The following is a 22,758-nucleotide window of genomic DNA, read 5'->3' on the forward strand; positions in this document are numbered from 1 at the left end:
ACACGGCACAACGTAAGGGATTACAGGGCTTTGCAGCCTATGGAGAAAGACTTTCTGCGATCTTTGGCTGCCGCAGATAGCTCGCGCCGCTTTGACCGGCGAAGCAGACGCGCGGCGAATCCGTAGAGGGAACGGAATCCGCAAAGGGGGAGAGCTGTAGGCCAACAGATGTAGATCGGCCCAGCGGATGCGCCGTGGACTCGACTGAGGAGCCTCCTCCGCGAGTCAACAGTCGAAGCAGCTGCACGCAGAACCTCTGAAAAACCATGCGGAGTGAAGAAGGCGAGCGTTATTCTTGCCACGCGCAGCTATGCAGACATGGGTCCGGTGTTTGCGGAAAATGAGACAACACGGCACACCGCCCTCCCCGACAGATGGCGACTTTGTGTTTAGAAAAACCCGGTAGGTGCCGGGAATCTGCGCCGCGTAGCTCGGCGGGAGGGTTTTTTGGCACGAGGACGTGGCGGGTGGCGAGGAGACGGAATCGACGAGAGAGAGGAGTGCGGAGAGACAAAGCACATGCCAACATTGGCACCAAGCTCCAGCATCGAACGAAAAAAAAATCCGCCGAGAAAGAGAAGAGGTCCACGCGCTGGCGAAGAAGAAAGGAAAATGCAGTTTTCGGGCAAAAGCGAATTCGGTGGGCGGGTAAGGCCACGCAAATTCAGGAAACGCGTAAGACCGAATTTGTCTATTCAGGGAACTGCGACATGCGAGACTGCATCGTCACCCGCTGACAAACGAACAGCGGAACGGGTCGCGGACGCCTCCGAGAGAAGAGACAAGGCACAACAGCAGAACTTGCGAATTACGAAAGGGAAGAAAGCGAAACGCTGTCGCGAGAGAGAGGGGTGTCGGACGGTCTATACACGGCTGCAGAGAAATCGTGTGAAAAGCCCAAGGAGACGGGGCTTCCTCTTCTCGCGGAAGAAAGGACGTTGTGAGGGGAGGGGGGAGGGGGATTCAGGGACTCGTGCCAAGAAGAAAAATCTGCTTTTTCCACACAGCCGGGCGGCGGCGCAACCCCATGCAAAGGAGGAGGAAGGCTGTGTGACGTGTTGCAGCAGCAGCAGCTCTCCTGTCGTTGTCCCTTCGTTCGAAAACTTTCGAAACCCGCGCCTCTGCATGGCGCCCGCTCCCCGCTCCTCTCCCCTCTCTCTAGCGCCGCGCCTCTCACCCTTCGCGCAGTGCCCTTTTCGCAAGTCTCTCTGGCTGAGCGGACAGGCGCGCGTCAGCGTGCGAGGAAAGGCAGCGCGAGGCGGGTGGGGTGGACGCCTGGCACGCAAAGCACACCGTTTGTCTGATTTCTCCTGAGCAGAGTTCTGGGCGTCCTCACTGGCGAACCTGGATTCGTCTGCAGCCACTAGTTCCACGCTGGTAAAGAATCCAGGCTTCACATACGCGGACGGGACGCGCCTGAACAGAGTGTCCCCACGCGGCAGAGGTCGCGCCACGACGAACCCTGGGCAGCAGCAGCCTGCGGCGCGCCTGTCACAGAGAGCCTGCCGCTAGCCTCGGAGTCAGCCTCGGCGGACTTTGGCGCACACAGACCAGTCTGAAGGATGTGTGTGTGCAGATTCCCCCCCCCAAGTGTGTTTTTGTGGAAGTTTCCGCTTCGGAGGCCAAGCCGCCATGCGAGTGGTGCAGCGCCGAGGCACCTAGTCCGGAGCGGGGACCTGTCTGGCCTCCTCCGCGCGGCGGCTGAGTGCCGGGCGCCGGACCCGCGAGTGAGACTTAGAGAGACTGCGAGTTCGTTAGCCTAAGGCCGCCAAACACGCTCCGCTTCAGCAATTGGTGTCTGCTAAAGAGCGACATCCACGCAAATCTCACAGCTCGTTCGCCGTTCGTCCGGTCCTACGGTATATATAGGACCGTAGCCCGCCTCCGACTCGAGCCCTAGCCCCGACCGGGGCGCCACGGCGCAGGGCGTCACGACATTAGAAATCGGGACAGTTTCTAGCTCTCCGCGCGCTGCATCGGGAGTAATAACGCGGCGCGTGTCTCTCAGTACAGTGTGTGTGTCGCCCGCAGACCCCGGCCGTGGAGGAAGGAAGAAATCGTTCACTTTTCCCCGCCGAAGGGACCTTTCGGAAGGCCCCAGTGCGCCTCTGTGGGACGGGGCTCCGACGACGAGATTGCATTCTCACTCCTGCCTGGCTTGGCCGTAGAAACTAGCGAAGCATGCAAGCGCAGGTTCACGCGCAGCGCGGTGGCCTGTGAAACGAACACGACGTGCGATATAACGGCGGAAAAGTGTAGACTCTCGTTTGCAGGCGATTCGCAACTGAAGACACCCGTTTCCCTGGGGACGCGCCGGTGCCTTTTCGACCCCGCGTACGTAGATCCCACTTTCTGATAAAGACAGGCACGCTCGCGGCGGGAGAGCCTCAAGGGCGGAAAATCCCCGTAGACCACGCTTGCTTTTTTATTTTGCGCGATTCTGGGATGCGCATCTCTCGATAAATCACCCACAGTCGCAAATCGACACGACACTGCCCTTCCGCACTTGAGTAGATGTGCGCTGGGAGCGGCAGGCGCACCCTCTTTCGTCGTCCTGTCTGCTTTTGACCGGGAACTTCCTGTATTTCACTTAGTATTTCTCACGCTTTGTATCCAGTCCTACGGGACTTGACTATTTGCGTTCTGTTCGGTGCTGTCACACCGTTTTTCCGGCGCGCCTCGTCGATCGCCCCTCCGCTTCGGCGGCAGTTCGGTCCACGTCTCGAGGATTTCTCAGCTTCTGCTGGGATCAAAGTGGAGCAAACGGCCGCCCCCAGCTAGTGTTTTGAAGTCGAAGGCGCACTTCACGCTTGGAGGAATCCCTCCCCACCCCGTAAGCAGGCCGTTCTGTGTGCGGTCTCTCGTTCCTCGCGGGGCGGCGGCAAAAACCGGGGCCGTCCCGGCAACCGCGGTAACGCTACGCTGCCGAGGCGTCGGCGCTGAGAGCGTACCTGTTGTTAGGCGATGCAGGGCGGACGCCGTCAGCGAACATGTCAACCGTCTGCTGCCTCTTGCTCAGTTGATCAGTCTCCCTCCCAGCTCGCCGCGGCACTACGGGCGTGCCCGAGACAACCCTAGGGCTTTGACTTCTGCGGTGCTGGGCTTGCATCGCGCGACGAACAACGAGGCGAACTGAACCGGCGAAGTGGCAGCCATTTCTCTCGGATGGATGTCCTTGCACGCGCGGAGCTGTCCTCGGCGTCAAATGCCGTCTCCCGCTGCAGATTCTGCTGACTTGTGCTCAACGGCAGCGCGTGGAACACGCGCGACCCGCACCAGCTCACCCAAGTGGACGCAACTCCGCAGCATCGCCTGCTGGGTCGCTGAAGAACTCCGATCTCACGGACTCCAGCGTGAGCCACCGTGAACTCTGCGGAGATTTTCATCCGCGCAAACCTCTCCGCGAAATTTGAATTTCGTCCCTTCTCGGCTCGCGGCGTGGAACGCTGTCGCGGGGCGCCCTCCCCTCTGGGGGACGAATGTGTTTTAGCGACGGAGCCGTCTCTCCCGCCGCGTGCGCGCACAGAGACTGGAACGGCGCGCCGTCCGGCCTGAAGCTGCGCCCCGGTATGAGTAAGCCGAGAGAGGCTCCACTGGCTGTTGTGGCGGCGGGACATGCACGCGTGACCGTCCTCCCTCGCTGACTCCTCATGCAAGTTCGAGGAGTTGCAAGACCCTGTGCACGCCTTCGTAGTCCCTTTTCAGCGGTCAGAAAAGGGTATCCGGCCGGACTGGCGCGGACGCCGCCGCTCTCACAAACTCACCAAGTCGGGTGGAGTCGAATGACGCAGCGGCGAAAGCCGGAGGACTGTTGCACTTGGGCATGTCTTTCGCGCCGTAGGCTGCCCTCTCTTCGCGTTCGGATCTTTTTTTTTGCGGTAGACACAGACACAACTGGCTCAATTTTTGGTGGCGTTTTCCACGCGAGACTGGGCAGTAGGACTGTGTGCTGGGGGTCGTGCAGACGTTTTAGACGAGTGGAGCGCGCCTGACCGAACGCTCGAGTCTCCGCTCGCGTAGGCTCCTAGCGTGGTTCACACCGTCTGTTCCTCACGTATCTTTTGTTTCGTTCGCAGTGACCGTTTCTCCCGCAGTCCCAGGGGGCAGGTGGCGTCTCACTTCACACTGGAAGCCCCGCTTGTAGAGCCTCGTTTCGTCCGCGACTCGATGCAGGAACTGTGTCCACCCCAGCAGTCAGCCAGCCGTCTTGCATGCCGTCTGCGCAAGCCCCGCAGGGCTCTGATAGCGCCGCCACCCAGCCGGAGGCGAGCGCCTTAGTTAGTTAGAGTTTTCGGTGTTCATCTCTCTCAGGCGGCTGACGCCTGAGGGGTGCGGCGCGTGGAGGCCCCCGTGTATCTGATTCGAGGAGTCCCGCCACACCGTTTGTCGTGACTTACCAGCGACTTCCGCCTCTGCTGGTCAGGTGGCGTGAGTGGAACTGTGAGGTGACACAAAAGTCGAGGTGGCGGCCGCGGAGTTGGCAATTCTACAGGTGGCAGGAGAAAGCGAGTGAAGGGTCACGTATCACGACAGGGGACGCACATTTTCGTTCACAGGCGCTCGGCCGACCCCGGTGCGCCACCCCTCCTTCCCCCACCCCCCTCCCCCGCGCCCCGCCCCCCATCCGCAGCGTGTGACTCACTGAAGGCGCGGTGTGTCTCAGGCTCTCCCGCCGTCCAAGTCTTCTCGTCCGCCTTTCCTGCTTCTCGTTGCCTCCGCCGCCTCGGCGGTGGGCAAGTTACCGCTCTGAAGCAGGATGAGGGATCCGTCGTGCTGGCAGTTTCCCAGTCACTCCTCATCGCAGGAGAGCGAGGCGGTGGCGTGGGCGCCTCCCAGAGGACCGGGGCAGAGCGGTGCGGGTCGATTCGAAGGCGAGGGCGGAGAGGCCACTGCATGCTCCGCGCTCTCGCCCGCAGGGTGTCCTCTCCCTCCTTTTTCCGTTCCGTCCGCCTCGGTTTCGTCTTCCGCTTCTCTCACACCGCTCTGTTACGCGGTTCGATCTGTGCCGTCCTCTCCGCACTCTCTGCCTGTCCCAGCTCCGCCACCAGTGCCTCCGCCTGTCGCCATCGCTCCCTCGTCTTTTTTGTCGCCCCCACGGTCGCCGTCGTTGCTTCCTTCGTGCCCCTCTTCGTCCTCGCCTCCTGTCCAGTCGTCTTCGCCACTGGTCTCGCCCTTACACGCGTTTTCACCGTCATGGGCTCCAGACCTGCTGTCGCGGTCGCCCTCGCCCGCAGTCTGCCGGAAGCGAACTGAGGAGTTTTCTTCCGTGCCCCCCTCGCCAGAATGGAGGGCGGAGTCTCGCTTCCCCACGTCCCACCGTTCGCTGTTGGACAGCCCTGTCTGCCGGCCTGCGGTGGTCGCCGGAGGAGGTGTGGCGGCGGGCGGGTTCTTGAGTGAAGGTGAGGGGGCTGCACCCCCCGGAGGAGAGATAGGGTCCGAGGAGGAGGACGACGGGGCTTCTGTTGCCAGTTCCAGCTCAGACGCGTCGACGGCGTTTCTGCGGATACTCGTGGTAGGCGACCAGGGCACGGGGAAGTCGTTTCTGCTCCATTCGCTCTGCCACAGTCCCGACCCGCAGAGCGAGTTTCAGCGCCCCTGCCCAGCTCACCGCGGACGGAGGGGGCTGCGGGAGCAGGTCGATACGCGGGCGAGCGACGCGGGCGCGGCGGACGAGAAGTCGGCGCCGCGACAGGATGGAACGGGCAGCAGACTTGAGCACTCCGGGTCTCGGGCGCAGCTACGCCGCGGGACGCCTGACAGGCGTGACGCGGTGCATGGCGTAGGAGTGCGCATGGATGCATCTGAGCAGCTAGAACGAGACGCGGACGCGCCTTTCTCGTCGTTCGCCAGTGTCGAGCTCACGGAGTGGCCTCGGCGCGCGGACGCGGAGACAGGCGGCACTCAGGCGGGTCGGATTCGGGGCCTTCCGGAAGACGGCAGGCCGCGAGCCGAGCCGAGAGCTTCCGAGCCGTGTCTCGCGGAGTCCTGCGTCTCCGCCCCCAGTGAGCAATCGGGAGATTCCACATCTGTGCCCCGGTCCCCCTCCTTGTCGCCTTCCGCCTCGCCGGTGCCCTCGCCTTCGTCGTCTTTCTCTTTCTCGCTTCCTACGTCTTTCTGTCCTGCGTCTTCGTCTCGCCCTCCTGCGCCTGTCGCGCCTCCGCGGGCCGCGTCGTCCTCCTCTCCGGCATCGTCCTCAGCCGCTCCAGTCGCTCGCGCCGCTTCCGCCGAGGCGGCGGCGGCCGCCCAGCCCGCTGCCTGCGAGGACGCGTCGCGGCAGCGCGAGTGCACGTGCGAGGCGGATGAGCAGCAGTGTCCCGCCTGCCGCCTCCCGGGGTCCTACGAGTGGACTTGCGGCGTTCGGATTTTCCACATGTTTTGGGAGTTGCCGCCGAGGGAGCGGGGCTCGAAAGACCGGCAACGGCAGTCGTCCCCCGGGTCTTCGTCATCGGAGTCTTCGGCCGACAGTCTCTCAGAGCGAGGGCGCCCAGCAGCGTCGTACCCCTTGTTGCCTGAGTCGGATGCGTCGTGCGCGTCCGGTGCGGCGGCTGCGCGTTCGGCTGGGGCCGCAACCAGGTGTCTAGTCGAGTTCTGGGAGGTGGGCGGCACGGAGATGCTGGAGAGCGTGCGGAGCCTGGCTTACGGCCAGGAGTTCGACGGCGTCTGGGTGTGTTTTGACTCGCGATCTGCGGCGTCGTTTCACCACGCGGCGCTGTGGACGCGAGAGCTCTGCGTCCATCTCCACCTGCCTTCGTCGCTCCTCTTCCCGTCCTCCGGCCCCCAGGCGCCGCTGTCGCTGGCGCCGCGGTCCTACGAGGCCGCCGCGCCGTCGTCTTCCCTGCGCTCCTTCCTGCCCGCGCCGGCGGTCTTCCAGTCGTTCGCCTGCAGCCGCCGCGTGCGCAGGTGGCGCCGACACCAGGAGCACAACGCGGCTGGCGAAGCGCGCCAGAGATCCGCGGAGGGCGCGGCGCACGAAGTCCAATCGCTCACGTCGTTTTTTCAGATGCTCCCCACCTCCACTGTGGGCAAGGTCACGCGCGCGGCAGCCAGCGCCGTGGTGCGCCTGGGATCGACGGTGGCGTCGCCCGTCGTGTCGCTCGTGGCTGGCGAGCGCGAGCGCGAGACTGACGACAGCGCCACCGACAGAGAGGAGGACGAGATGGCGCGCTTGAAGCCCGAGCGCGAGGGGCGGGGGAGGCGGAAATTCAGCGCGAAGCCCAGCCGTCCGTTCAGGAAAGGGTCCAGGCGCACCGCGCGCTTCGCCAGCTCCCTCCTCACCAGCGCCTCCTCCGTGCGGCCGCCGCCAGGGATGCCAGAGCGAGACGGCGAAGAAGAGCCGCGAGAGGACGGAGAGGGCGGCGGTACGTCTGTCGAAGAGAAAGACGTGGAGCTGGGGGTCCTCGAGGGTGGCCGGGAGACGCTGGAGAGTCCCGCGGACGCGGAGTGCAGAGCGGATACGGCGTCTGCCGCGAAAGAAGGAACTGCGCCGACTCTGGAAGCAGCTGCCTTCCCAAAAGGACAGCAAGGGGCAGGCCCCGGGCCAGAAGACCCCGACGGGGCGTCTTCCCGCGCTTTCGCTAACCTTGAGAAGGAGTTGACTCACCAGCAGTTCGCGGTTCGCCTCCTTCAAGGCGTGTGCCCGGTGCTCCTGGTTGGAACCAAGGAGGACCTCCTCCTCTCCTCGACTGCGGCGCGGCAGACGTCCAACGAATCGGCTGGTGGTGGGTGCGAGGTGGACGAAAAGGGTTTGTCGCCGTTTTTGAAGCATCTGCGAAGTCGCGCGAGCGTGCTCAGCGGCTTCCTCTCGTCGTCGTCGCCTGAGGCGGCGGCCGGCTGCGCGGTCGGCGAGGACGACGAAGACGGGAGGGGGGGCGAAGCTGCATGCAGAGCGAGCGATCCGTCGTGCGCGGCGCCTGCCTTGTGCCTGGAGGAAGACATAGGCGGCGGGACGCCTTCCCGTCTTCAAACCCCTTTTTCCCGCGCGTATTTCACGCAAAACTCATTCGTGAAAGCCAGGGACAACATTTTCGCGCGGTTGTGTGGGACTTTGGGGCCTCGAAGAGTGCCATCGGGCGACGCGCGTCTGGCGCTGGACGGCGACGCGGGCGTCAAGTTGAACCGCAGAATCTGTCACCTGCTCAACTCCTCCCCCCTCGTGCTCACCAGCGCCGTGGGTCGCACCGTCGACCCCGCCGCGCTGTCGGCCTTTTTCTCCGATGCGCTGCTTTGTCAAACGCTTTTCCGCGAGCGCAGCCGCGAGAAGAAGGTTCGCAGGAGATCCAAGGCCAAGAGCAGAGGCGCCAGGCCCCCAGTGGACGTGATGCAGCACGTGGAGGACGCGCCCGCGCTGCTTTCTCCACTGCCGTCTCCCAGCCTCCGCGCGAGCCCTGGCGTGGCGCTGAGCGACAGCGCAAACGTGAGGCGTGTCGGGGTTGGAGCTGGCGACGCGGCTAAGCAGACGGCGCCGGTGGGGGAGGCCGAGGACGGCGGGGCGACGCCACCGCACGCGCGCGGAAGGGCTCAGCAGCCCTGTCAGGATCCGCGGTTGGGAGAAGAAAGGGAACTCAGTGCCGACCCGGAGCCGCGAGAAAGTCCGGTCGCGGAGGACAGGCCCGCGGAGGAGCGGGACGGGAAGCTCGATGGCAAGTCGCGACCGCAGACGCCCTTCTCAGATGTCGCGGCGGCGGCGGTCGCTGCGGGAGCCGCAGCAGCTGCGATCCAGTGGCTGCACTGAAGGACCTTTCCCACGTGCGTATTTCGCTTGTGTATTTTTGTTGAGAAGTCGTCTCGAGTCGCCGTGTGCTTTAGGAGCGCGAGTGGAGTCGCGGTTGTGCGCCGCAAGGTCTCCGCGGAGCTCGATCCTCACGAGTAGACACAGTCTCACAGGAGGGCACTTTGGCAGATGCTGCGGCAAGCCGGATGAAAGGCAGCGCGGGAACAGGCGAATCAATTCTGGTGTGGGCGGTGTAGGGAAACAAGCTGCAAGTCTTTTCGAGCTGTGAGCGAATGCCATGGCGAACTGCAGCTGGGGGACCCTAGACGCTGAGGCAGAGCGACTCTTGCGGGTGGTTTGGGGCGAAGCAGGGAAGGAGCGGACGGCAGCGCCCTGGACGTTTTGAAGGGAAGCGCAGCGTTCGTTACATCGAGAAACGCCGAGGAGCAGGGGGGAAATGCGTGGGACGGGCGTTACTCGTTTTATCTTCGGTCGTCGGTCATACAGTTAGAAAGTGGAGTCGCGTGGAGGGGGGAGAGGGCAAGGTGGAGGACGAAGGGAGGGCGGGCAACCCCGCCGCGTGGAGGCGTGAAGATTCGAAAGAATTGACTCGAAGGAATGCACAGCGTGTTGCTGGCAGCCTTCCGACTCTCGGAGCTGCTTGCTGGATCTTCAGCAACAGGGGAGCACATGAACAGGTCTCAACTCGCGTGAGCGGCGTGTCGCGCGCCTCGCGCGCGAGCGATGCGCGAGGCCGCGTGACCCCAGCGGATGCCTCTGTTTGACTAGCTCTCTCCCTCGAGGTGTCACGCCAGAGCAGCGTCTTGGTCGCTCCGCCGGGCCTCACAGAACCTTTTCCGCCGAGGATTGCTCTCCAGCTGGCCAGGCATCACCCTTCTAGCCAGCGGGTCTACCGCCCCCCCCCCCCCCCCCCCCCCCCCCCCCCCCCCCGAGCGACCGCAGTCGCCGCGTGCCTCCCGGATCTTGGGGGCGGTCGGCGCTGAGTCGCACGCAGTCCGTTAGTTTTTTTTTTTCGATCTGTATGGGTAGAGGAAGGTTCAGGTACCCGCTCGGAGGAGCCCGCGGGCCTGAACATCTCTCCGTCAAAGAGAGAAGAGAGGGCGCTTCGGGGCTCTGACGCGAGCGGAAGACATAGCAACGCATAGGGAATTTTCCCCCCCGCGTACGGACTGGCATGGTGATACCGGATCTGTGGAGGGTGATGAAGACTGAAATGAAGGGAGGAGCCGGCGCGTGGAGGCCGTTGGCGCAGGGGGTGCACCGCCGCGTCACAGATCTGGATTTTTGGCAGCGAAACCCGCACATAAACCATTTACGCCTGTATGCACAGGCATACATGTGGCTATCTCCGAGTCTCATTGTGGGAAATTCTGGGGTCGGTATGACAGTGGACGTGTGGCGGGGCGGGTTTGAGACGTGTGAGATGTTGAGCGTGTAGCAAGTGAGACGAACAAAGAGCGTGTGCGGCATATTTCCTGTTTTTCAGTAGAGGTGCTGACCGAGCATCACACAGGTCCCACTTCGTCCGTAGGGAGCAAGGTTAGCATTTTTTTTTTTCCGTTGAGATGTTCTGTATAGGGCTTCAATTTCTGCAGTTACGCACCGATCTGTGCAGGCGGTTTAGACTGCCGAGGCAGGTCTGTGCTCCAGGCGAGGCGGGAAGTTTTATTTTCACACGCAGTGCACCAGTGCAACTTACATGTCCTTGAACGGTGAGGTTATATGGTGTTGTGTGCCCTAACGCTGTTGAAGACTCGTTTGTCGCCTTTGTTCGTACATACACTTCTTCCGCGGCCGCAAGACTCCGGCGGTGACGTTTGCAGCAAGAGCGAAGGCGACGAAACAGCTGGCGCCTTCACGCAGCGGAAAAGTCAGCGCCGAGGGGCCTACCCTCTCGATGCATTAGGAAATCGGACACTTCCCTGAAAGGTCTAAAATGTCGCTCTGGAGGACAGCGCTACGGCGGCTGCCGAGACCCGCGAAAGGAACTTTAACTTCAAGGCGGACCATAGTGTACCACCGCTTTTCACGCGCTGGTGGCGGTCCTGAGGCAGGACAGAACCTGCGTTTGAGCGGTTTCAGGAGACGTGGAGGCGCCTGGAGAAAACTAGTAATCGGCCCAGACGCGCAGCGACAAGGCAACGGCAGGCGCGCGCACCATCTGTTGAGATGCTGCAGTGGGGGGGGGGCGGGGGGGGCGGGGGCAACAAGAATGCCTAAAGTCTAAAACAGCGACTCTGCTTCATGTCTGAGTAAACGCGAGAGCTTCCCAAACACTCGCAATCCTCGGGACAGAAACCAGAGAAGGGCCTGCGGGGGCCAGTGACTGCGGAGGTTAGTTCCCGCATGAATGCAAACACGGGAGCCGCAGATGAAAAAGACCAGCGCGGGTGTTTCCCGTGTACACTGTGTGGGGACTCTTCGTCTGGGCTACCACCCAGCCTTGTCGCCGAGGGCGGGCGAAGGAATCCCTTCCACAACTCTGGGTGCCGCGTTGCTCTTTTTCTGTCGCAGAGCCAGATATGCATGTTCGCGCACAGTCACTCTCGTACGCCAGGCACTGTAGGAGATCTGCGGGCGCTTGATTGACAGCCTGTGTCGATAAGCGGCCGTCTGTGGCGCTTTCCTCCATAAACGCACAACCCTATCTGGACTGCGCGTCGCCCGTCCCGGCTTCCTTAAAAAGTATCCAAAACGCGAACTGAAACGGTAGCTGCAACTGCTGCTCCACTAACGAGTGCGTCTGTCGAGCCGCAGTTTAGTCTCGCAAGTCTATCCCTCGCGGCTCAATCCAGGCGGCCGTCGCGAATCTAGGCAGTAAACTGCGAGAGCGAGCCGCTGCGGAATGTCAAGAGTGAGTGCAGAGGACGAGGGGCGCGGAGGTGCGTCCAGCGGCGCTGGCGTCTCCTCAAGAACAACGCGAAAATTGGTGTCTTTTCCCTTCGAAAGAGCAGTGGAAAAACACAAGACAAAATTCTAAGAACGGAAAAACGCCCCGGCCTTGCGACGGACGCGGCTTACTCGAGGACTGCCCACAGCATCCTGCTCGCTGATAAAACGTCTCGGCAGATTTGCTGAAAAAATGGAAAGGGATTCTGTGTTGCCGTAGGCAAACCAGAGACGTCTCTCTAAAAACAGTGGATGAGCGCAAGTGACCCCTGGACGACCCTCGCGCAGCCCCGGTGGAACTGTCTGCGCCTTGCATCGCTCGTCTCCTTCTACAGCCTTCCTCTAGTCACTCCGGCCCTACAGACTCACATACGTGCTCATAACAGGCATACATACATGCGCATATGCACATACACCTGGAGACATACTTATGTATATATATGCACAGGCACGCGTGAATCGCTCAAGCACGTCTCACGGTGACGCCTGCAGCCGCGCCAGCTTTAGCGCCGAGCGTCGCTAGATCGCTTAATGAAGAGAAACAGTCAGCTGAATAAAAAAAGCGACGCGAGTTTGCTCTTCAGGAATCGCGGTCTACCAAGAAAACAGTCTCAAGAATCCACAGCCTTCTCCTCTTTCTTCGTTCTTGCCAACTCTGTCCTCTCCCCCTTTCTCCATGCGCGCGCCTTATGCAACTAGTCTGTCTGGAACACAGCGAGTTTGACGTTCAGTCCTGCTTCAGCCAGAGCTCGCCAGAGGCGTCGAGTCCTGTTTTGATTTGTTCTCGCCCCTGCCGCTTCCGCTACTCACCCACGTCGAAGGGGTTCAATACACTCGTATTGAACCCCGTCGACGCCGCAGAGGAGACTGGCGTTCGCGGGAGGCCAAAGGAGCCCGGCCTCCCTTTCGCGCGAAACCACTAACCACTGAGTTACTGAAGGATCCGGCAAATCCAAGTGGTAGGATTGCCGCTTAACTAGAGCGCGCCGCTTAGCTTCAGGGTGCCGCTTCTCGCCTTCTCCTGTTCTGCCTCTCCGCCTCTGCGGTGTCTGTACAGGAGGGCATTTCTCTCTGCGGAGGGCGGCAGGCCTCTGGCGATCATTCGCGTTGCGCTCGCGATTTCCAGTCTCAGAAAAGGACGCGCCTCGCCGCCCGCGTCAGCCTTCTCTTCGCAGTCTTCGTCTGCCTCTGAGTCGTCTTCTTCCTGCGCGCACGCCTTGTCCTCTCCTTCCTCTCGGCTTCTCTCCTTCATATGCCTCTTGGTCACGCTCTCCGCGTCTCCGCTTGCGTCGCCCTCTGGCTCATCTTCTGCGGCCGGCGCGCGGTCTTCGCGCGTCCGCTTCTCTCGCTCGGTCTCGGCTTTTTTCCCACTCGACGCAGAAGCAGGCACGCGGCGCTTCGCTTTGGAGCAGCCACCCGCCCGATTCGCACGCTGCCGAGACGATGCGGCGACGGCGCACCTCGGAGTCCGCCAAGCGGTCTAGCGCCTCGCAGAGTCCCCACTCCCGCACGGTTGACGCCGCACAGGCCCGCAAGAGAGACAGCCAGCGCGCGCGATCGCCGCCGCCCACGTACCCGCCCACAGTCATCGCAGAAGGCGCGGAGGCCGCTGAGGCAGACTGCGCAGGGCAAACCGACGGACCGGAAGCAGACGCAGGAGGAACGTTCCCTGCAGACCCAACCGCAGGGGGGGGCAACACAGCCAACGAGGGTGTCGGGGGCGACGCATGCGAGGGGCGTAGAGAAGAAGAAGGGGGCGACGGCGAGGAAGGGAGGATGGACGAGGAGTGCGCGGCGGCGCCGTGCTTCCGCCGAGAACTCCGTGCGGCGTCAAGCCATGGGGTGCACGCGCTCGGGAGCGGGATGCCTACGCCGGCAAGAGACAGGACTCTCAGCGAACCCAAAAGCCCTGTCTCCAAGTCCTGTACACCGCTTCTCGCCTCGCTCGCTCTCTGCCGTCCCACTGTCTCCTCGTCCTGCGGCTCTTTCTCCTTCGCCTCGAGGGGCTCTCCTGCAGGACCTAAGTCCTCCCTTGTCTCTGCGTCCCCGTTCTCCCCCTCTCCTCGCGTCGTCTTCTTCTCTTTTCCTCGCTTCGCCGTCTTCTCCTTCGCAGCCTCTCTTCGGTCGGGGTTCTCACTCGCGGCCTCGTCGCTCGCCCTGTGGGCGCTCGCCTTCACCCCGCAGGCCCTCTGCCGGTCTATTTCAGTCTTCTGCTTGTCGTTCCGCTTGCTCTCTTCACGGCTACCGGTCCCCTTCTCCGCCGTCGCCGCTATCTCCCCACGCCCGCTCGCGGTGTTCTCCTCCGCGTCGCATCCTCTCTGCTCTTCTACACTGCTGGAGTCGCTTCTGCCTTTCTCGTGTCGCATCGACGGCGCCTTGTTGGCAGTCGCCTGCCCTGCGCACGTCTCTACCCACTGATGAATTCTCTCTGCGACGAGAAAAGCTGCCCGCGACGACGCGCAGACCACGTAATACACGCGGCTGACGCACCTCCTCGCGACAGGTTTTCTCTCTTTCTCTCCGCCAGTCTGCAGGTCCGTCCGCACAGGAAGCACGCGTTCGCCAGCGCGTCCTTTGCGGATGGCGAGAACGAGGCCTTGGGTATCTCGCGGGCCTTTCTCCCTGGCTGCGCGAGCCTCAGAGGCGCTCGGCGCGTGTTCCTCTCCTCTCCCTTGTGGCACCGCACGCACCCTCGGGCTCTCGTCGCATCTGCCTTTTCGACTCCCATTCCCCCCCGGCTTTCTTTCCACTTCGCCTCCCTCGGGTCTCCGCTCGGCTCGCCTTTCACGAACTCCGAGAGGAGCCGCATGAGGCAGGCTGCATGGAAACGCGCGCCCAGGAGAGGCGCCGCAGATCGAAACGAAGAGAAGGAAGAAACGAGCGCGGCAACGGGCCTCTCTACGCCGCGCGACAGGTCGCCGTTTCTTCCGTCTCTCCCGCTGCCAGACTTCGCTGTGGTTCCGGCCTCGGCGCCGCGCGCATCGCCGCAGCAGCAGCAGCATTCTCTCCTCTCCCCCGTCTCCCCTAGTCGATCTTCTGTGTCTTTGGCTTCTTCATCGCCGGCGAGCCCCCCGGAGCCTGCGAGACAGAAGGAAAGCTCCAGGATGTGGTCTCTGGCGGCGAGAGCTGGGAATGGCATCCCCCGCCGCGTCGCCATCCCCGGAGCGTCTTCCTCCTGCGCAAGCGACGTGAAGCGCTCAAACGCGAAGAGCCCTCGAATCACGTGGTGCCGCGGACAACTCCCTCCCAGAATCGCCCCGCTCGACACACATTCTGCGCACACGGCTTTCTGGTCCCCGCGTCGCCACAGGCGCGCCAGGATATCTCTGGCGCCTCGCGCGAGACACACGTTCCTCTCCCTCTCCACGGGCGCGGTTTCCGGCTCGGCCCTAGCCGGTCGCGCCTCGTCTCCTCGCTCCGTCGCGGCTGAGCCGTCCCCTCCACGGGCTTCGCCTGTCTCCGGCGATGCCGCTTGCCTCGACACCTCCTGTTTCCTCCGCGTTCCCCCCTCCTCTCGCCCTCCAGTCTCTAGGTCTCGGTTTGCGCGGTGGGCGTGGGCGCTGTCTTCGTTCGCCTCGCGTGGATCTCCCGCCGCTTTGCCGTTCCCCGCTTCACAGCCGACTTGTCCGTTTCTCGCGCCTCGCGTGTCTGCGCGGCGGTCCCTGCTGGCTGCGCGACGCGTGCAGCCAGCAGGGACCGCCGCGCCGTCCTCGCCCTGACCGTCGCCGTCTCCGGCGCCCTCCTCGTCGGCTTTGCTCCTTCGCCGCTTCGTGCCCGCGAACCGCGACGCGGGCGGCGACGGCGCGCCGGTCGCGCTCGACGCCGAGGCCGCGGCCGCCGCAGCTGCTCGGAAAGCCATGAGAGACCCCGTCGCCAGGCGGGACGAGACGAGCAAAGCTTTCTCCCGCCACAGCTCGTCTTCCCTCTTGTCCTGAGCGCTGTCGTCCGCGCGTCGCGCTCGCGCGTCCTGCCTCGGAGCCGCCTCGAGCCCGTAGTCGCTTGGGTCGGCTCGCTCTGCCAGCGGTCCGCCGCCCTCTCCGGTCTCTCTGACGTCCGCGGCCTCCGTCGCTTCGCCGCGGTTCGGCGGCGTCTCGCCTGCGCCCCCGCGAGCATTCCGCGCCCGTGGCGTCTTCTCTCCGCGCGGCGGACCGCAGAGAGAGCAAGCCGAGGCCGTCGCAGCAGAGCCGGAGGCGAGAAGGTCGCCCGCGGGGCCCGCAGTCCCAGGCGAATGCAATGGCGGCGGAGGCACGCCAAATCCAAACGATGAGAAGCACATCGAGGGGACCGCGGCGAGGCGCGCGCGGAGCCCCTGCAGCGAAGGCAACTCCCGAAGCGGCAGCTGGGCAGAGACCTCGGCGACGATGTTCAAAGGAAAGACCCTGTCACGCCCCAGCAGCAACAGGCACCCCGGCGCATGCGCGACGGGAGAAGTGCAAAGCGACGCCACAGGAAGCGACTCCGCGGGGGGAGAGGGGCAAGATCTCAGCGAGCTCTCTGAAGGCGGAGGTGGGAAGGAGACAGAGAGTGGGTACTGCGCCAGCCAGAGGGAGACGCGGGAGCCCGCGCGGGCGCTTTCGGCTCTGCTGTCGCGTCTATCGTGTGCGTAGGGGAAGCGAAACCAAGCGGCGTCCGCGAACGAGCTTGCGCAACGCGGGGACGAGGACAAAAACGCATGCGGAGACGCTGACACCGCTACCGAGAAGGGCGAGGCGCCCGCGATGTGTTGCGCGCCACAGACACCACCAGAGGCTGGGGCCGGCGGAGGCGTAGACAAGCGGGGACGGGGAGAACATGGATCTGAAGGCTCTCTGTCGTTGAGACCGCCGAGCTCGAGGTGCTTTGGCGCGTTAGTGTCGCTCGCGTTTGCCCCGGCTTGAACGGCTCCATCCCACTCCGCATTTGAGTGGAGGCTCGAAGTCAGCGAAGCGGCTGAGACGCTCGCAGGCCACCTCCCCTGTGCCCAGGCAGCTGCCAGCTCTTGGCTTGTGCGGACGCGGACGCTTGGGGCGAGAATCCAGCGGGAGGCGTCCTCGAGCCGCGGTTTCCTTTCGCTCCTCTCCAGTGCCTCGCCTGTTATCTTCACGTCGCGTCCTTCTCCCTCGTGGCGCGGCGAGGAAACGGCATCGCCACGCCGATCCTTCCCTCCCTTTCTGCGGCCGCGGCGGGTCGTGCCTCCTGGCGATGACGCTTCAGTGGAGCCGCCCTCTGTCCCACGACATTCTTCTCCGCGCGAGAGCCTGTCCTCCGCAACGCCCCGCGGTCGCTCGCCGTCATGGCTTGCGCTTCCACCCTCTTCTTCCCTGGCGTGGAGGCTCGCTCCTCCGCTTGGGCTTGGTCTCGCTCCTGGCGAGGCGTTTTCTCGAGTCCCTGCCTCAGTCCCGTCTTCCTCGCCAGCCGCCTCCACGTCCCCCTCCTTCGAAGACGACGGGCAAGCGGAGAGAGCGGGATGCACACGCGGCAGCCTCGCGGACATGTGCGACGAGACGCGGACATTCCAGCCTTCGCCGGCGTCGTCGGGGAAGAAGTCAAAGACCAGCAGAGCGACGGCGCCCTCGCGAACCGGATTTTTTGCGACGCGCCGGGGGGGGGTGAGGGCGGAAGACGAAGAGAGAGAAGAAGCGGGAGAGGAGGACGCACGAGGCGCGCCACCAGACGGAGACGACGGCAGAGGAGACCACGCAGGCGCGGCGCTGCTCGCTTGCGGAAAATCCATGGAGCCATAGAGAAACAGCGAAAAGGGCTTCAGGACTTCGGCGGTGAACGTCACACCCACGGGAGCCCCTGAGGGCATTCCCAGGCTAGTCGTTCTCTGGCTGTCTCCTTTTTCGTCTCTTTCTGTGGCGAATGTTTCCGCCTTCGCGACGCGTGACGGAGCGCTTCTCCGCCCCATGGCGTCGCTCGCGCGCTCGCTCTGCGGAAAGCGAACCGCCGCGCGCGGCGACCTGCCGTCTTTTCGGCCCTCGGCGCCGTCCCCGGGCGCAGTATGGTTACGTCTCTCTGATTTCTTCTCGCCCTCGTTTTTGAAGGCTGTGTTGCACCTCTCCGAAGCCCTGCCGAGGGCCGCTAGCGGCAGCGCCCCCCCCCTCGAGGCGCCTGCTCGGCTGTCAGGGCCGCGGATTCTTCCCGCAACGCCTGCACCTCGGGGAACACCCACGAGGGGTGGTAGGTCAGCCGCGCGAAGGCCGCGGCGGCTCGGTGGGACGCGGGCGAAGCGGGAGGTGCATGCCGAGACGGAAAAGAGGACGCGGAAGAGGCGGCGACAGGAGGAGGCGGGAGACACAGAGAGCAGAAGGGCTGCACATGGGTGCCTGGCGAGCGAAAGCCGCCCCAGGTTTTCGGGGGCGGCGAGAAGGCGTTGTAGCAGAAAAGCGGGCGCAGCGCATACACGTCCTCTTCCGCCTCTTCTTCGTCCTCTTCCAGGTCGTCCGACGCCGTCCCGCCCTTGTCTTCCACCGCGCCGCCGGGGGGCGGCCCCGATGCAAGTCCTGCGTGAATAGGATGGCCTCGGCGTGCGGTTCCTCTCCGCGCACCGGCGCCCTGGCTTTCCGCCCTCTCGCAGACGGGCTTCGCCCTCTGCGGGTGGAGTCTCGCGTCGGCTGGCTCGTGTGCCTTTCCGCGTGACTGCGTCGCCGCTTCTTCGGCTGCAGCCCCGGGGTCACCTGGCCCTCGGGGGTCTCCGGCCGCCTGGTGCCCGGCGCGGGCCGCTCCCCGCACTGTCTCTAGCCGGCCTCTGTGCGCGCCCGGGGAGGGGGGGGCATCCTCCTTCGCGTCGACGTGCGGCTCCACGCCGCCTCGGCACACGAGAGAAGCAGACGAGGCAGAATTCGAGGCCGACGACCGAGAAGCAGAAGCAGAGGAAAGCGGGGAGGCAGACGGCGAAAGCGGACGAGAAGACGGAGGCGTCCACCCTCCTCCCACGCAGCCCGCAGTCTGCGTGCCGCCGGGTGAGTAATGGTGAAAGCCTCTTCCCCGTCGCACGCCCGCCACGCCGGCCGTCGACTGTTTCTCTGTAAGTGGCCTCGCTGTCTCGGTTCCCTCTGTTCTCTTCAGTTGTGCGGCGTCTCCCGCCTCGCAGTCGCGTGCGCCGAGCTCTGCGGGACCGCGGAGAGAGCCCGAGTTCTGCGCAGACGGCGAAGCCCCACGCGTCGACTTAGGCGACGCAGAACTGGAAGAAGTCGCTTGGCGAGGCGCGAGGCCGTCCTCTTTTCTCTGGGTCTCGGAGGCCTTTCCGCGCCTCTCAGGGGTTTCGGGCCCTCCGCCACCGGCCGCCCCGAGCCTCCCTCGCGTCTCGCCAGGCGTATCTCCGTCTCCTCCTTGGCTGCCTGGTTCAACTTGCATCCCGTTCGCGGTCTCGGTTTCTTGTTTCCCTCCTCCCTCCCGCCACAAGCGCTCGTCGGTCGCCTCCGGACGGCTGGCAAGGTCGCGAAGTTCCGCGCGAGTTGCGAGGTGGAGGGCGTGCATGTCCTGCCGCGCGTGCGCGAGTGCGGCGAGCGTCTCTCGAATGCCCGTTTTCACCGCGCGCCGGAGAAGGACGAGATGAATTATTTCGACTTTCCCGCGCTCGACGTCCTGCATGACATCCTTGAGAGACAGCCAAGCGCGAGAAGAAGGAGCATCAGTCTTTTTCCCGTTTTGTCTCTCGCCTTCCTCGTCGCCCGCCTCGTCGTCCTCGCCTCTACTCTTAGAACCTTCCCTTCCCTTCTTGGGCGTCTCTTCCCTCGCTAAACCGTCGAGGCTGTCGCACACAGAGCCCAACGCTGAGTGCGCGGGATACTGGCGAGCGGCAATCTCCCTTGCGTCTTTTTTGCCGCATTTCCTCGACTTTTCTCCTCTTGCCTCTTCAGTTGGAGCGGCGCCGCGTCCGGGGCTTGCGGGAAGCCGCGGTGACGAGTCCGGTGTCTTTCCCTCTCGTCTCGCGTCGCTCAAAGCGCCTGACTCTGTTCCGTGGGGTCGCTGGGGCCCGCGCTCACGCCGGCTTGGCTGTCCCTCGTCCCGCTCAAGTTTCTCTTCTGCTTCTCGCTTTTTCCGCCTCTCGTAGTCTGCGGCGAGCGCCCCGAGACCGGGTATGAAGTCTTCGTAACTCAGCGCAGGCGACGCAATCTCCCCAAACACGACGGATGCGTCTAGAGCGCTGCAGCGAATCCTTTCGCGTCCTGCATCCCCTCCTCCAGTCACGACGTCCCCCCAGCAGCACTGTTCCTTGGTCGACGCGTTCGAAAGAAATGTGGGGAGAGCTGCGTCCGCAGGGGCACACGCGGGGCCCAGGTCTCCTCGCCCGCCTCGCACAGCTGAGCATATCTCTTTCTTCGGGGCGCCTGCGAGCCCGCGAGGCTGTTGTCTCTCCGCCGAAGAACTCAGAGACACGCGTCGAGAAGGGGGCTGCGCAGACTCCGTGGACGTGGGTCCCTCAGGCGAGGGACACGGGGGGGAGACGGCGACTTTGACGCGCGGCTGGGGCCGCCAGGAGACGCTGCCGAGAGGGGCGACTCCGCCGTTGAGATGGGAGGAGGCCAGTGGGGCCTGCCAAGGAGACAGGACGTTTTCTCAGGGGACGCTGCCGCGGTGACGACGACGAAGCGCTCCTCGCCCCAGCCCTGAGACTGGGTGGAAAACCCGAAGCGATGCGCGGTCACATGAATCAGGCGGCGCAGCAGAGGCGACAGCGGCGGGAACTCCAGCGTGTAGGTACACCGCAGCCGCGGGCAGCACTCGCAGCCGCACGCATGCAAACGCAAAGAACGGGCGGAAGCTTGGTCAAGCGCTGAGAGGCCGCAGGAGGCGAATTCAGACGAGGCTGCCGGCAGAGGCCGCCCGCCCCTGCCCAGGTCGACGACACTCTGGCGCCCCTCGCCGCGGTCGCAGTCCGCCATTCGCCCGCCGCCTCCTCCCGCGTCCCCATCATGTCTGCTCAGGCCTGCTGAAGTCGCAGTTGCGTCTTGCGCCTCGCCTTCTCGCCTCTCCGCTTCGAGGCGGTGCTCCCCCTGGGTCTCCTTTCCGCCCTGGCTCGCGGGCGTGCGCCTGGCGAGGTCGCGGGCGCTCCCTCTCACCGTCGCGAGCTGTCTCCGGATGAGGCGCGCATGCACTCGAAGCGCCTTGAGTCGGTGCGAGGCGATTTTTGCGAGGAAGAGCGAGAGCTCGAGCTCGACGACAAAGAGGAAGCGACACGTTCTCTCTTGATTGAGAAAAAAGAGGAAGTCCTGCGTGTGGACTTCCGCTTCTTCCCATGTCCATCCGAGGCACAAAGCCGCGCCTTCGGGCGCCCCCGCCTCGCGCCGATCTGCAGTGGCCTCCGCAGAACAGCCAGAGAAGGCAAGCGAAGGCGAAAAGGTTGCGAGCGAGGTAGATGGGCGAGAAGAAACCAGTGGCAAGGCACACGAGCCCCGCGGAGAAAGAGACTCAGCAGACTGGCCTGAAGCGGCTGGGGAGAGCCCGCCCCTTGAGGGAGAAGAGACTCTCTCTCCTTCGGCGCCTGCGTGTTTGTGCTGTGAAGGAGGAAGAAGGCCCGATTCCATAATTCCGCACTCTCTTCACACCCCGCTGGAGAGGAAACTCGGAACCGTGTTGGTGACAACGACGGCGGCGAACGCGCACGCGCTCAGCCAGCTGCTGTGGACGCCTGAGCTCGGCTTCAGTGATAGGCCTCAGAGCTAACACTAGATAGTCGTCGTGTTGTATATATTTATATATGTGAATAGCTGGAGAGCACGCAGCGGCGCACGCAAACATTCGGGTGTGTCGACGTATGTACACGTCGGGAAAAAATACAAAGAAGCGTTGGGGTGGAAAACACTCGTGACGCTCGCCTTGATTAGATGCTAGCACGTGTCGACAGGAGAGAGGAGGAGACACTGACAAGAGATGAAATACGTAAAGTAAGTACGAAGGCGTCGGGCGTGCACTCCACAACAGACCTGCATCTCGCATTCTCTCTCCATTGGACCCCCCTCCGCGGGAGGAACTCTCCCCTGCATGGTAACAGGAGGAAGCCGAAAACAAGCGACCCACTCCGCGCGTTGCCCTGACACCCCAGAAGGGTAATGCGCCTTTGCGAAAGAAACCCGTCGTTCTCTGCTCCCCGCGGCTCGCAGCACGGGAGCCCTGTTTCGCGGTCAGCCGGGACGGCGTCAATTAGTACAGGCCATGATCACTCGCTTCCGTGAACCTGACAGACAGAGGGTCTTACTAATTTCGCGGCGGTGTGAGTGTGTATCATGGAAGACGAGACAAGGTCGCGTGCGCGCGTGTTGAGCAAGCATTCTTTTTCGCGTTGAAAGCGGGATTCACGTGATGGCGCAGTCCTCGCCTCCCTCAGCACATGCACCCAGGATGGATAAAGCAAAAGGATGCAGCGAGGGAAAGGCAAAGGATGTGTGTGGTACAGAACGTTCCAAAAGTGCCCTTTCCTCGCGGCGTGTGAACATGCGAACGCGCGAGTCAGAATTTCTTAACGCTGCATGCGGCACACTCGGTACACTGTGCCTTCGTGACAACAACCGGGGGCGAGGTGTCGGCCTACCTACCTCCGTGACGCTTGCAAACGAAACCAAAATAAGGATCAAGTTGAACACAGGAAACTCAGTTGCTCATCACGCAAGCGAGGACAATCCGCCACCTCGTAGCATGCATATCGCCGGGCGGCGCTGTGCGTTTTAAATGGGCGAGGCTCAGCCGCGTGGTTTCAGTCGTCTTTAATACACCATCAGCTCTGAAATAGCTAGCATCTGCAGTTCGGTTGCTCACCGACCCCCGGCACTCCCGTGTATTGCTAAGCGCATCCGGCTGTTAGCAATATGAGCTAAAGAAGGGGGCTGCAGAAAAGCATCGTTGGAGGGTGAGAGACTAAGTCTCGTTATGGACTATGTCGCTGTGGCTCCGGTGAACTGAATTGTTGCAGCATGGCGTGTGTTGGAAGCATGCGTTGTCAGTACTGGACAGCGGATGGCAGCAGTATTCCATTCCGCGCCTGCCACCGAGTCATTGAGCCCAGCTCGGCTGCGATCCCGGCGCGGTTTGATACACACCACGCAGCAGGGGAATTAATTCCAAACTACGAAAGCGTAACCTGTTTGTGCCTGTCCTTTCCCAAGAGACGGACGCGCTTTAAGTTCCTGTCCAGCGAGGCGGCCAGTTCGCGAGGA

The 22,758-nt window shown here is 63.5% G+C and overlaps 3 protein-coding genes across 3 annotated transcripts; 1 reads left to right on the forward strand and 2 right to left on the reverse strand.

Annotated features, from left to right (window-relative positions):
* Positions 1–4,756: 4,756 nt before the first annotated feature.
* BESB_048530 (uncharacterized protein) lies at positions 4,757–8,731 on the forward strand (the record flags this gene model as incomplete). The annotated part of the gene is made up of 1 exon (XM_029363304.1): positions 4,757–8,731. The coding sequence occupies one exon, from the start codon at positions 4,757–4,759 to the stop codon at positions 8,729–8,731; it is 3,975 nt and encodes a 1,324-aa protein (XP_029220670.1).
* Positions 8,732–12,596: 3,865 nt separating this feature from the next.
* BESB_048540 (uncharacterized protein) lies at positions 12,597–17,333 on the reverse strand (the record flags this gene model as incomplete). Its single annotated transcript, XM_029363305.1, has 4 exons — positions 12,597–13,016; positions 13,081–14,048; positions 14,111–14,148; positions 14,311–17,333. The coding sequence occupies 4 exons, from the start codon at positions 17,331–17,333 to the stop codon at positions 12,597–12,599; spliced, it is 4,449 nt and encodes a 1,482-aa protein (XP_029220671.1).
* Positions 17,334–17,683: 350 nt separating this feature from the next.
* On the reverse strand, positions 17,684–21,132 carry BESB_048550 (uncharacterized protein; the record flags this gene model as incomplete). The annotated part of the gene is made up of 2 exons (XM_029363306.1): positions 17,684–20,140; positions 20,254–21,132. The coding sequence occupies 2 exons, from the start codon at positions 21,130–21,132 to the stop codon at positions 17,684–17,686; spliced, it is 3,336 nt and encodes a 1,111-aa protein (XP_029220672.1).
* Between the last annotated feature and the right edge of the window lie 1,626 nt (positions 21,133–22,758).

Source organism: Besnoitia besnoiti, chromosome III, assembly GCF_002563875.1.
Source record: "Besnoitia besnoiti strain Bb-Ger1 chromosome III, whole genome shotgun sequence".
NCBI lineage: Eukaryota > Apicomplexa > Conoidasida > Eucoccidiorida > Sarcocystidae > Besnoitia > Besnoitia besnoiti.